Source organism: Lathyrus oleraceus, chromosome 7, assembly GCF_024323335.1.
Source record: "Lathyrus oleraceus cultivar Zhongwan6 chromosome 7, CAAS_Psat_ZW6_1.0, whole genome shotgun sequence".
Taxonomy (NCBI): domain Eukaryota; kingdom Viridiplantae; phylum Streptophyta; class Magnoliopsida; order Fabales; family Fabaceae; genus Lathyrus; species Lathyrus oleraceus.
The window spans coordinates 333,160,855-333,176,180 of record NC_066585.1 but is presented as its reverse complement, the minus strand read 5'-3'; the positions used below and the strand labels follow the sequence as shown (position 1 = coordinate 333,176,180).

The window sequence follows — 15,326 nt, the reverse complement described above, 5'->3', positions numbered from 1 at the left end:
AGCCAGAGGGTTCATACCAACTAAAGAAAAAAGTTATAAGATCTACAACTAAATTTCCACTCATGGATACACGCCAACTCAAGTGCATTCAAGCACTCTATAAATTGTTGCATGCCCTAACTACACATGTCAGAAGAGGATAATTAAGCGTCTCAATGATAAAATCACATTTAATGTGCATCTTCCCCATTACTTTTCACTAATCCTAAGCGTTTCAATTCTATTTCACATCAAACAATGTTCTGGAGGACGACTAGTACTATTTAAGGTTTCCCCTAGCTTCTCCAGAATTCGAAAAGCCTTGGGGCAACTGTTTTGATCGGGCAAAAACCCAAATGACTAAGGCTTAATCAATCTCAAATCTATTAAACTTGACCCAATGTATAAAATAAGTTCACACACTATGAGCAACGTACAATCTCCGATCTCCATATTTTACTACAATCAACTTTAATCTTGAACTAACTTTAACATTGGAGTGCTAACCATGCAGGTTCACTAAACGTTACCGTAAAGGAGATCAGAGCCACCATTAAAGACCATCAATTCTTCAATTCCACCAATTTATGGTTCCCGAATAGAATATAATGCAAAATTGTTCCAAAGAAAAAACTATGTCCAGAAAAAAAAATCACATTCATTAACTTTCTAATGCCAACTCATGAGTGTAGAAAACTTTTATTCTCAGTCGTTGACATTAATTTTATCTAAAAATAATTGGTTATTCTACCACTTACACACTATTTTATTTTTATAATATTTTTTTATCTATAATTATTAACTATTATTAATTAAGAAGAATTTGATAATAACAAATTCCAAGAATTTTAAGGTATTGTCAAACACATTTTTATAAAAAAATTATTCTTAAAAAATATTATGTTTGGAAAAATTGCACCTAAATTATTTTTTTTATTCCGATAAAAAAGATTATTTACAAAGTTAAACTTATTTAACAAACGCTCGATGGTCTAGAACAATCGAAGAGGTTTGACCGATGTCTCTACATAGCTCAAACAAAAAAGTTAAAGAACAAGTTTATCATATCCAATAAAAATAAGTTATTTATATTTAAATCTAGAGGAAAATAAATAAAAGGCAAAAAAAACTCTAATGATTGAAATAAAAAACAACATAAGCTTTCAAATACAGTAATAATAGATTTGTAATATAATATTGATAAAACATCCATACTCATATATTTTCATAGACTCCATAATAATAATAATAATAATAATAATAATAATAATAATAATAATAATAATAATAATAATTTAAAACGAATTTTTATTATACATGAACATACACGATCATAAATATCTTAGTTGAAAAGTTGTAAACAAACTAATGACTTATTTTTTCAATTGAAATGAGACTTTTATTATAAATTATTACACGAGAAGAATGTGTTGCTTTAACACCACCAAGCTCTTCAATCATATGGGTACATAAATCAAAGTAGACTAGTTCTCCATCTTTCTTTACAAAGAACATATCACCATTTTTTCCTGCTCCAACCGGATACTCAATATTGGGACAGAGTTCAAAAACAAAAAGTTTAGTCCATGATTCTTTCACACCGAGTTCACCCAAAATTGATACGTGAAAGGTAGTTGTATTATAATACCATGAAATAGAAGCAATGACACCATTTAGTATCAACAATTTTCGGTCCACCATCCATATTTCATCTGCATTTATGTCTAAGGGAATGAGTGTTGTAAAACACACCTCAGGCGTCAAATAAAACGACACTAAGTAATGTTGTTTATTTTTTTCACATCTAGAAAGCCAGTGACATATTCCATCCATGTATAATCCCTCATTTAAAACGTTATTCCAACAGCTAGTCAAACAACAAGTAGGAATGGCAACATCAATTTGTCTCCATAAGTTACATCTTAAACTATAAATCTCCCATACAGGCCCATAGGATACATCTTTTCTTGAAGACTCAATATCTTCCCATTTCACACCGGGAGGAAGAATAGAATACTCATCCATTGGAAAATAATATACAAGCCTAATAATCTTATAGTCCTCACTAATAGGGTCATAACCAAAACCATAAATTTGCTTTAAATTGTCTCGATAAGGTGGCACAGAGTCAACAATAGAGCTATGAGGAAGGACTTTGAATTCATCCGTAGTTGGATTCCACACTATAATTTCATTGGATAACTCAACGCAGAGAATTCCTGTAATGCTACCAGAGTTCGAAATATGAAATTGGGGTTTCTCTTCATTAAATGGATTTGGATAGTCTAATTTGACTCTATTCTCAAACTTGTCACCAGAAAGTGAATATAAAGAGATAACAAGACTATTATTATGATCATAAACACATTGCGTCAAGAGGAGAGAAGTATCATGGTAATAAGAGTGAGCAATGGATATAAAATTGGTGCGAAACAAAGTCATGAAACTAGGGTTCTCGAATAAGGAAAACCATGTTTTGCGTACGCATCTAAATCGTTTCAAAGATTTTAAAGGGAGTTTTGATAGAATGAAGAATGCAAGATCATCGGGTATGTAATTCCTTAACTTTTCACCTGAAGATTTTGTCATCGTCGACAACGCACAAGATCAAACAGCGGCAGCGTCAACCCTGTTTAAAAATTGAATTTGTCTTTCGATCGCTGAATTTATAATGATGTTTTTAATGTATTTGAATAACTTTCATAGAAACAAAAAATCAAATGAGAATTTCATAGAAACAAAAAATCAAATGAGAATATACTTTAAGAACAAAATAGAAAAAACAAAAAATAATTGATATTACCATATCATGAACAACAATGAGATCAATCTGAATAATACTAATCGGCAAAAAAAGAAAGGTAAGATGCCGTACCGGAACTAAGATCATCAAAAGGCTAAGGATGTTATTGATGAAGGACATGCAAATCGATGTGAATTTCAAGCACAAACACATAGAGAACAACCAGGAAGCTCAAAATAGAAAACTATATGAAGACTTAAATAAGAAGTGACATTAATAATTTAGATTTTATATTATCTCATCATTTTACTGGTTTTTTTTTTTTTTGCAATATTAGACTTTATTTTACTATCTTTTTTCTTAAGAAAGCCACAAAAAGATTTTACTTTCTTTTAAATGATTCTATTTTAAATTATCTTACATATTTACTCATTAATAATTTAAATTTTGTATTATCTCATTATTTTACTAATTTGTTTATTCAATATTAGGCTTTATTTTACTGTATTCTTTTTAAGAAAGAGACAAAAGATTTTACTTTCTTTAAAATTATTCTATTTTAAAATTATCATACATCCCTCCTCATTAAATACTTTTTAAATATGATTTTGAATCCTCTAAGGGAGGAGGATGTTATAGAATGGCATGTGAGGTTTTTAGGTAGACTCGATGTTAAATAATCATTGTATGTGACAAGGATTATGATTTGTATTTAAAAATATATAAATAAAAACAATGTATTATAGAAATATATTTTATAAAATTGTTGGGTAATAATATCCTATTGTAGTGGCGAAATATAGTTGGAAGAGAGTATTTACACTTAGTTATTAAATATAAATATTTTAGTTTTACAAATTGGAACAATAAATTTTTGGTTAATTACTCAATGACCCAAAAACACTATTTTACAAAATGTTTTACAAAATTTTTTGTGGATTTGTAATTTTTTTTAACAACAATTACCATTCATAGCTAAAATACATAAACTAAGTTGTGTAATTTATAATTTTAGTCTAATTCACTTTAAGTTCATGAAAGGGAATGACATTTAGTTAAGGGGTATGTCTCATATACGCAAGCATAAAGGTCTCTCATAGGAGAGATTTTTCTTTTTTCAACTATTCTAGTGGGATTATTTTGTGGAGGTTAATAACCTTTATTATTTCAAAACTTACAACATGTTTCGGGTTATTTTGCAGGGATAAATAACCCCAGTTACTTTAAAGCTCTTTTTTACCAATTCAGTGATGTTTAGGGATTATTTGTGAGAGGTTATTTTTTGGGTGAATAACTACGTTAAATTGTTAAAGAAAAAAAAATCTCATGTGAGAGACCTATTACACTTGCGCACACGAGACAACACCTTATGACTAATTTGTTAAGGTTAAATATGTTAGAAATGCTAATAAAAAGTGATGTTTTAAATAGAGTTTCTTTTTCCAAAAAAAATTGTGGAAAACGTATAAGCCTTTAGAGTTTAGAAGGTGAACTCCATTTTTTTTAATTAGGCCATCTCCATTTTAATTGACTAAAATATTTTTGTCCTTTTCTTATTAATTGAAATGTTAGTTATATTAAAAAGGATTTTATAAATTAATAATTTTTGTCGAGAAATTGAGTTTTTCATGATATTAATTGTTGCTTCGACTAAAATATCATGGAAATGTAAGTTTGTGAAGTTGTTTTCTCAGACTAAGAACTCAATTTCTAATTTTTTTATAATTTTCTTGACAATTATCACATATATTATTAAAATTTATATTGCACATGTGAAGGTGTGAAAAACATAAGAAATGGGGGTTTGAATTGTGTTTTACAAGCAAAAGCTTTTTTTCCAAAACAAGAACACACCACTAACAAGTTAATAACAAAGAGATAAAAACACAAGTATTTTTATCCTTGTTCGCTTGAAACTCAAAGCTACTCCAGTCCACCCGCCTATGTGATTTTGCTTTATACACAAGGACTTAATCCACTATAATCAACAGATTACAATAATCACAAAGAATAACCTTCTTTGTCTTTTCAAAGATCCAATTATACCCTAGTCTCCTTAAGGACTCACAAAGAACGACATTCTTTGTCTTCTCAAGGAATCAAATAAAAAATTTGAATAATATTTTGTGTTACAAGATGCTTCTACACAAGCATATTTTACACAAATGAATAACAAACACTTTAAAGAAAAAATGTATACAAACAAATGATAGCTTTTCACAAAGAAAATAGACTTGTCAAAATATTGTGTCACCAGTGTTTTTCTTCAAGTCTCCAAGTCTCTCTTATATAGTATAAGAAGAAGATCGTTAGAGGGCAAAATGGAGAAAGCTCATAGAGCAGTTGTCCACTGTTGGGATGAGAAATGAGTGATACTGCATATTATCCTCTGCCCACAAAATCAGTTACATGTGTGATGTATAGTACTGTTATTGCCCACGAAATCAGGTAGTGGAAAGGATGTTCGATTTGTACTATGTACTATTTGATTACGTTCCCATTTGATCTTATCTTCAAGTTCATTGTCTTCTAATGAAAGTTGATAAAGCATGAAATGAAGAAACATAATGCTGGATTCAGAAACTTCAGAATCTTTTGTCAGAACCTTGACAGCGTCAGTAGTCTGACTTGAGATATTCAGTATCTTCAGAGTCTTCAGAATCTTTAGTCAGAACCTTGATCACTTCAATCGTATGCCTTGAGATCTTCAAAATCTTCAGCTATATAACACAACTTCAGAAGCTTGCCATTCTTCAGAAGTTTGGGGATCAGAGTCACGTCCAGAAGCATGAACTGGGAGAACATTGCAGCAGCAGCATAATGTTTTCTCAGAAGCTTCTCAAGAGTGAATCAACACAAAAGCAAAAAGAACATTGCAGCAGTAGTATTGAACATCTTTCAGAACTTCTAATAGTTGGCGAATAAGCGGGTTTGGAACACATAGTTTAGAAACTGATGATGTTGCACATCATATATTCAGAATCAGAACTGGATGTTAAAGTTACACAATAACAAACCATTAGGGTACCAAAATTATTCTCACACAAATATAACATTGTTATCATCAAAACTCAAGGTATATATGCAGAACCAAATCTTGTTCTAACAATCTCCCCCTTTTTGATGATGATAAAACATGTATTTTGATGAATAGTTTTGTATAGGATAATCATAGAAGAATACATCTTACATAAGCATAAAGCTCCCCCTAAGATGTATAACCCTAAAAAGATAAAATCATAATGAAAGAATTCTTTCATGATTAACCTTTTTGAAGTACCAAAGTGAATTTTCAATCAGAATCTGGTTTATCTTCAGAAGTTGATTGATGTTATCCAGAGCACTGGTTTGATAACATCATCATTCTGATAAGCTTCACTTCAGGAGCTTTGTTGAATTCTTTTGAAGAAACTTTAGAGTTGGTTATCTTCTTAAAATAACTGGTTTTCTTATAAGAACCTTGTTTTGTCAAGTCTGATTACTATAAAAGAAACTCTTCCTTATATCTGGATGCCAATTCCATGATTTTCAGAAGCAATTTGATGTTAAGTACTCAATGTTCTAGGTTCAGAACATGAATGTTAGTTCCTTGATACTTCATTACAACTTCTGATGTTTGATTATAACCATTATGATTCTTGAGATATAACCCTGAAAAACATTTAACAAACTCTTTTTTGAAGTAGTTGTTAGTAGAAAACATTAATCAATGTTTGAGTTTTTAATTAAGGAATTTAGATATCAAAATAAAACACTAATTCTTCTCTTTATATACGTTATGTTTTCTCCCCCTTTGTCATCAATCAAAAATACATAGACAAAATAATAAAATAAATAAAGAGAAATAAATATATTTTCATTGAAAAGCCACAAAGGTAGAAAAAGTTACAACTGGTTTTTAACAAAACAAAAATACAAAAAACTAAAAGGAACTACAAACGAAATGCAACATGTATAAGCAAACATAAAAGACATACACACACACTTAGATAGAAATAAAAAAAAATACACACGTGCGAAGACACTTTTTAGAAAACTAAGGGTTTTGGGAAGAAGGAGGAGGTGGTGGAACAATTGGGTAGTCATTTGGGAGATTTAAGGGATCTACCAAAGGATCAACACCATCTTCGAGACAGATCTCCATGTAGTACGCCAAAGCTTCAGTTGGATCGATCTTTGTGAAGATAGGATAGTTATCCAACTAGGTATTACTGCCGCTGATTTCTTCTTTGGATGAAGGAGAGTTTCACTATATGTTGAAACTGTTGTTGAATCGGTTGTTGTTGAGCAGCCATTGATGAAGATGATGAAGAACAATTGTAGATAGGGTTGTTATTGGTTTGAAAGAAGAAAGTGTGGGAGTATTGTACACGTAGTGTGAAAATGTGAGTGAAGTGGGTTTAAATAGAAAATTTTACAATGATGACAAAATGGAAATACGCAGTCATAGGGGGAAGCGTAAGAGTTTAACCTAATTCCAAGAATTGTGAAACCCAATGTGTTACGCTTTTATCACGCATGCTCAGAAAGTGGGACAACTGTCACCACTTAGAACCACATGAAATAAACCAACATGACAACCATTTAATGTAACAACTATTCAAAATCAGGAAGAAAAATCGATAAGATTGCTTCTGATCAGAACCTTTCTGATTCATGAAAACTTCCTTACTTCAAAAAGTTCATGTTTCAGAGTCAACAAAAATATTCTCAGAACTAATCTAGAATTCTGAGGAGTTAAACATTCTGAAATACATCTTTTCATTCTTAACATGAATTCATAAATACGTTTTTCAGAATGAACACGAATCTATCTTCAGCAACGGGTTTTGTAAAGATATTAGCCCATTAATAGCCTGTATCAATAAATTTTAAATGAAAATTACCCTTCTGAACATAGTCACGTAAAAAATGATTTTTAATTTTAATATGATTAGCCCTAGCATGAAATATAGGATTCTTAGATAAATAAATAGCTGAAGTATTATCACAGAGAATAGGAATGTTACTCTCAGATATCTGATAATCTTCCAGCTAACTCTTCATCCAGAGTATCTGAGTGTTGCATCCAGAATCTGCAATATATTCAACTTCGGTTGTTGAAAGCACGATTGTTGATTGTCTCTTGCTGGACCATGAGATTAGGTTATCTCCCAGAAATTGGCAACTTCCAGAAGTATGTTTTCTTTCTATTCTGTCTCCAGCATAGTCAGCATCACAATAGCCTACTAATTTGCATTCACTTGATTTTCTATAAAACAAGCCAAGATTAGTAGTACCTTTCAGATACCTAAAGATTCTCTTAATAGAAGTTAAGTGAGAGGATCTGATTGGAAGCGAGCACATAAGCAGACATTGAATAAGATATCAGGTCTAGAAGCGGTAGATATAAAAGAGAGTTATCATACCTCTGAAAAGCCTCTGATTTACCTTACTACTTACCTCTTCTTTCTCCAGAATACATGTAGGATGCATTGGAGTCTTTGCTAGCTTACATTCTGATAAGTTAAACTTCTTTAGAAGTTCCTTTGTATATTTGATATGATGAATGTACGTTCTTTTGAACATTGATCAATCTGGATTCCAAGAAAGAATTTGAGTTCTCCCATCAAACTCATTTCAAACTCTGCCTGTATTGACTTAGAAAAATCTTTGCACAGCGACGCATTAGCAGAACCAAAAATAATATCATCAACATAAATTTGCATAACCAAAATATCATTCTTAAGGATTTTGCAAAAGAGAGTTGTGTCCACTTTCCCTCTGGTAAAATTATTTTCCAAAAGAAAGTTACTTAGTCTATCATACCAAGCTCTGAGAGCTTGCTTCAGACCATATAACAATTTTTTCAGTTTAACGATAAAATCAGGATTTTGAGAACTTTCAAAACCAGGAGGTTGATGCACATATACTTATTCATAAATATATTAATTCAAGAATGCACTCTTAACATCCATCTGGTAAAGGATGATGTTATGATTGACTGCAAAATAAATTAAAAGACGAATAGACTTTAACCTGGCCACTGGAGAAAAGTTTTATGTATAGTATATACCTTCCTTCTGACTATAATATTATGCTATCGGTCGAGCCTTGTTTCTGACAACCTCGCCTTTCTTACTCAGCTTATTTCTGAAGACCTATTTAGTTCCAATGACATGGAAACCCTTTGGTTTCTGAACAAGAAACTAAACATCATTTTTGGTTAATTGATTCAGTTCTTCTTGCATAGCCAGAATCCATTCATTATCCAGAAAAGATTCATCAATAGATGTGGGTTTTATCAGAGATACCAAACCTAGAAGATTCTCTTCAAAAGGTTTGAATGAAGATCTTATTCTGACTGGAGCATTCTTATCTCCCAGAATCAGTTCTTCAGAATGAGAGGTTCTTGAACTACTCTTTTATGATGAGTTGGATCAACAATATCTTCTAGTTGAGTCATTTCTTCAGATTCTTTAGCTTTGCCTTCTGACTCTTTTTCTCTAGAATCAGTATCCTTGGATTCTGAAAGATTCATCTTCATATCTACAAAATTCTCAACAAGCTTTGACTTTTTAGGATTCTCTTTAATGTTCAACATAAAACATTCACATCCAAAAGGGTGAAAATAATAAATGTTGGGCTTTCTGTTCTTACACAATTCATAAGGAGTCTTACCAAAAATAGGTTAGATAGAAATCATGTTCTGAATATAACAAGTAGTGTTAACTGCTTCTTCCCAGAAACGCTTAGCCATATCAGTTTCTTGGGTCATGGTGTGAGCCATTTATTGCAAAGTCCTAATTTCCTTTCTACAACTCCATTTTGCTGGGGAGTTCTAGGACAGGAGAAATCATGGGAAATACCACTTAAATCAAAAAGATTTTCAAAATGTTTATTTTCAAATTCGCCACCATGATCACTTCTGACTTTGACTATTTTGCAGTTCATTTATGTTTGCACTAGTGAGCAGAAGGTAGGAAACACAAATTGTGACTCATCCTTGTGTTTTAATAACTTTACCCATGTCCAACGATTGTAGTCATCAACTATGACCAATCCGTACTTCTTTCCATTGATAGAAGCAATTTTCACTGGTCCAAACAAATCAATGTGCAGAAGTTCTAACGGTCTAGAGGTAGAAACAATTGTTTCTCTTTGAAGGATGTTTTAGAAAACTTGCCTTTCTGACATGCTTCACAAAGACCATCTGAGGCGAACTTCAGGTTGGGTAGACCTCTGACTAATCCAAGCTTATTTAGCTGAGAAATCCTTCTTATGCTAACATGGCCCAAACGTCTATGCCATACCCATTTCTCCTCATTAACAGACATTAGACATTTTACATTTTGTTCTTCAAGATCAAAAAGTCTAATTTTATAAATGTAGTTCTTTCTCTTTCCGTTAAAAAGGATTGTACCATCTTTTTGACTGACAACATTACAAGACTCTTGATTAAATATGATATCATAACCATTGTCACTAAGTTGACTAATAGACAATAGGTTATGCATCAGACGATCAACTAAAAGAACATTACTAATAGAAGAAAGTTTACTGTTACCAATGGTTCTAGAGCCAATGATCTTTCCTTTCTGGTTTCCTCTGAAACCAACGAAGCCTCCAGGCTTAAGTTTAAAATCTTGGAACATAGACCTTATGTCTTCATGTATCGCGAGAATCCAATGTCCAGGTACCATGACTGGTTTTTCAGCTGGGCTATTAAGGATGTATGCAACATAAATTATTTTATGCTTATGTATCCACTTTATGGGTCCTCTCTTGTTAGTTTTCCCAAAATTTCTTACCACTCTGGGTCTTTTAGCAGAAGGATAATCATGAGGAATTTGTGCATGATACTTAAGTTTAAGAACTGAGTTCTTATCCTTTGTATGTTTCTGTGTCTGTGCAGAAATATTAAGCTTAGTGCCAGCAGGCATGAAATTCACATAGAGGGGTTTTGGTTTTACCTTCCGACTTTCGTCAGGTTTTTATAGTTTATGCACAACCTAAACCTTTCTTGCCATTTCTGCTAACTCCATAGGTCAAGGAAGCCATCTTTCTTCTATCTATGCTTTTAGTCAGAAAGTACTGGAATGATCTGTCATATCTAATGACGCAATTAGTACCAGAAGCTTATGAGATTATTTCCTCCTCTAGTTTTAAAAAAATTATTTTCAAAGCAAAGTTGTTACTTTCTAAAGAAAATTCTTTTTCATTTAGAGGGGAAATATCTTTCTCAAGCTCTCTACGAGTTTCAGAAACAATTACTTGGACTTGTTTAAGGTCCTTGTATTTACTCTAAAGATTATGGTACTTTTCCAGCATTTTAGAGAGACATGATTCAATATCAAAATGAGATAGGTTAGAAAATACCTCTTCATAATTGGAGTCAGATTCTGATTATGAAAATACCTTGTCTTCTGGTTCTTTAGAACCCGTGGGATCATTTGTAGTTGCCATCGGTGCAACATTGGATTTTTCTTCGTCAGAATCTTCTTCTTTAGATTCAGAGTCATCCCAAGTAGCCATCAATCCCTTCTTGCCTTTAGAAAAATTCTTCTTAGGTCTTTTGCCCTTTTTCATCTTAGGACAATCATTTTTATAGTGACCCAGTTCCTTACACTAAAAGTAGATAACTTCTTTTCCAAAACCTTGCTTCTTCTGTCCAGACGAAGAATCAAAGCGACCAACACTCCTTCTGTCCTTGACCATTTTTCCTGTGTTTCCAGAGTTTGTTGACTCTCTTTGAGATTAGAGATAACTTATCATCATCTTCTGAGTCTTAATCAGATCCTTCTTATTCTTCCTCATCTCGATAGGCTCTTGTCTTCTCGGGCTTGGACTTTAAGGCAACAAATTTACCTCTCTTTTGATGTCCATCTTCTTCGAGCTCATTTGCATGGCTTCTTAAAGAACTGACGAGTTCTTCAAGACTTATTCTGTTGAGATCCTTTGCCAGCTTCAAGGAAGTTACCATAGGTCTCCATTTTTTTGGAAGATTTCTGATAAATTCCTTGACATTGTCAGCTGTAGAGTATCCTTTGTCTAGAACTGTAAGTCCTTCAATAAGCATCTGAAACCTCGAGAACATAGTCTCAATTGTTTCATCATCTTCCATTTTGAATGTCTCATATTTCTGGATTAAGGCCAAGGCCTTTGTCTCCTTTACTTGAGCATTTCCCTCATGAGTCATCCTCAGAGAGTCAAAAATGGATTTGGCAGAATCTCTGTTTGTTATCTTTTCATACTCTGCATAAGAGATAACATTAAGCAATATGGTTATGGCCTTATGAATATTTTTGAAATCTTTCTTCTGTTGATCAGTAATAACACTTCTTATTATAGTATTTCCTTCAACATTCACTGGGTGAACGTAGCCATTGACTACAAGATCCCAGAGATCAACATTGTAACCAATAAAGAAATTTTCTATTATATCTTTCCAATAGTCAAATTTATCACCATCAAAGATTGATGGTTTTTCACCGTAGTGATCTCTTTCATTATTCTTAATAATGTTAGCAGTGTTAGCAACGATCATTGTTTCTCACACAAACTAGATCGGTACTAAACACAGCGAGGTGCTGATAAAACTTTTATCAAAATCAGAACCAGAACTTTGATGCCAATTGAAGGTGTGAAAAACACAAGAAAGGGGGGTTTGAGTTGGGTTTTACAAGCAAAAGATTTTTCCAAAAAAAAGAACACACTGTAGCAGTAAATTCATTACCATTAAGCTATGGATAAACTTAACATCAATAAAACTAGAGTCGCCACCGCACTTTTATTGTTTCCAAAGGAAAAGGGAAAAGTACGAACAAAACCCAAAGATAAGAAGTTTTCAAATCAAAACTAATAAAATGCCAGAGATTACAGGTAAGGGGGTTGGTTACACAGAGGGAAGGTGTTAGCACCCAAAGTGTCCTAGGTACTCATAGGGAGCCCTTTTTTATGTGTGTATGTGTTTTTGGTATAAAAGATGTTTGAGAAAAGTAGAGTGTGGAGATGAGAAAAGGATTCATTGATTTTATTTTTGTGTTTGACAAGACCTTCGGTCTTGTGTCTACGTACCAACATAAAAATGAGGGATCAAAACCACGTAGTTCGTGGTAATAATTTCAAAATGAGTGGGTTGCTTTTAATCAAAAGTTAAGTGAAAAGGGGAATAAAGGGCCCAAAAGTTTGAATGAGTGTTAGTTCTTTTTGTCTTTTGAAATTTGAAGTCAATATGGTTAGATTCATTTACAAGTTTGATTTAAGAAGAGGGTTTGAAAATTCATTGGCATAAGGCCAAAGTTTCTAATCATTTAAACAAAGTCTAGGTTTGAAAACACAAGCAAAGAAAGTCTTTGAAAGGGGAAGAGATTTTGAAATTTATGAAGTGAGAAGAGATGAAGATACTAATCCTAAGCATAAAATTAAAATTTAAGAGTTGAAAAGATCTGACCAATGGGATGCAATCCAACAGACAAGAATGTCATATAGAAAACCCATTTTCCCTTTAGACTTTAAATCAAGAAATTATCCACAAGCAAATAGCAATATCATACATCATGAAGATTAAGGCATAAAATAAAGATGGCCACATCCAAGCAAGCAAATCCCATGGCTAGTAGTATTCTTTGTCTTCTCATATATCAGATGAAATACTCCTTGATTAACTCAAAATAAGGCATTAGACATGAGATCAAAATAACAGTTTGCATCAAGACAATGTAGTTGGTGAGTTCAAATGAATCCCAATACTTGCATCAAATGAAAGCTCAATTCACAATAACCTGGTCTCAAAATGTTGGCATTAGCCAAGTCCTTTTGCATATGGAATCTTGCCTAATCCTAAGTCCAAAAGTTCAGCTCAAGCCCAATAGTCCACCAATCATTTTTTAAAGTTTTTGTTGTTTATTAAGTATTTTAAGGTCCTAAGACCACAAACACAATAAAAATATACAAACAAAATATACACAATCACAATATATAGCTCAAATGAGCAAAGTGAAAATGACATAAACATAAACAAGTTAAATGATATGTAAATGGCAATGAATGGTAAATGACTTAGAAATTAAATTGCATAAAGTAAACAACTTGAAATTAAAAGCAATATTAATAAGAGTTAGTCAAATGTTAGTTAAGGTTAATTGAATGTTAGTGATGTTTTGCTTTTCAATTGATTACGTCATTCTTTGGAGAACACTCAACCATCTATTCACAAGCTTGGATCCTTGAACTAAGACATCTTCCATAGGAAGGAAAAAAGGTAAAGTTTCCATATAATACCATGAAATATGGGAGACTTACAATCTCACTTACTAAAATGATATACCTTTAGGGTCAAATTTAACTCTATGTTAAGCAATCATAATTTGACTTATGTAGAAGTCACAACTATCTGAGGCCGGTCAATAAAAATTTAGGTGTTAATGCATGTTAGATATTTGGTATAATGAATCAAAACTCCTAAAACATACCACACACTAATAGAAAAGATCAAAAGGGATGAACCTATCTCATCCATACTTATATTAGTTCATCTGACACAAGGTCATTGATGAACCAATTAGCCTTAGGATATTGAGACTTATTTGGTCCATGAAAGGGATGGGAAAGAATGGGGATGAAGATGAAGGGGGAGTGGAAGTGAGAGAAACACAATTTGGTCATGGGAGAAATTTTACCAAATTAAAATCATTCATTCATTTTAGGAGATGAAATGTACATTTCATCAATCCGCTAAATCCAATGATTTTAATCTAATAAAAGTCAAATCAACATTTACCAAGGCCCAAACAAATATTCAAACATCACAAGACAATAAAAATGGTTCAACATAATTTTTACACAATAAATCAATTAAAAAAACAAATTAAAAATGCATTAAAATTCAATTTAATTCGGTAAAAACCTAAAACCTCTTTAAAACACCAAATAAATGGCCAAGAGATTTATCCTAGGTCAAGTAAGGTCAAAGGACCATAGACAAAAAATTTCATGATATTTAAAAAATCAGAAATATTTTTAAACAATTAAAAATATGCAAAAAAACATTTAATTCATAAAAAATATCAAAATTAATACAAAAAATAATTTGAATTCAGAAAATGAAAGAGAAAAACATTTAAAGATTTTTGGTGAAAGTCCCATATTTTTTAGATTAAAAATGAAATTATTATGAATTCAACAAAATAAAGCAATTAAATGTAAAATAAGAAAATACCAAAAAATAAGGGCCATCAGATCTCCCTCATTAATTGAGGTGGCAGATCAGATGGCCACGTGCGCGCTATCCATGGTGGACTTGAGTCAAAGCGCCACACGCGTGTAATCTAAATCAAGGGCTAAGATTAGAATGTTGGACCAAGATCAGATGGTTGGAACCTTGCTAACACACCACCGGACCCCTAGCTCCGGTCATCTTCTCCGGTGAGAACCACCGGATTGGTCCAACCTAAACTTCATGAAAAATGGAAAACAAGGACGCTAATTTGAAGAGGAAATGCTCAGGATCATGAATATGGCCTCATTTTTCTCCAATTCCAAGTATATAAAAAGATACAGGGATTTGAATTTTGAGGATCATGAACTGAGTTGCTTCGATTTGACCTCAAAGCAACTCAATCTT

The 15,326-nt window shown here is 32.2% G+C and overlaps 1 protein-coding gene across 1 annotated transcript; it reads right to left on the bottom strand.

Moving 5' to 3' along the window:
• Positions 1-1,344: 1,344 nt before the first annotated feature.
• LOC127103668 (F-box/kelch-repeat protein At3g06240) lies at positions 1,345-2,568 on the bottom strand. The gene has a single exon (XM_051040911.1). It carries the CDS (start codon positions 2,566-2,568, stop codon positions 1,345-1,347), a length of 1,224 nt encoding a protein of 407 aa, XP_050896868.1.
• Between the last annotated feature and the right edge of the window lie 12,758 nt (positions 2,569-15,326).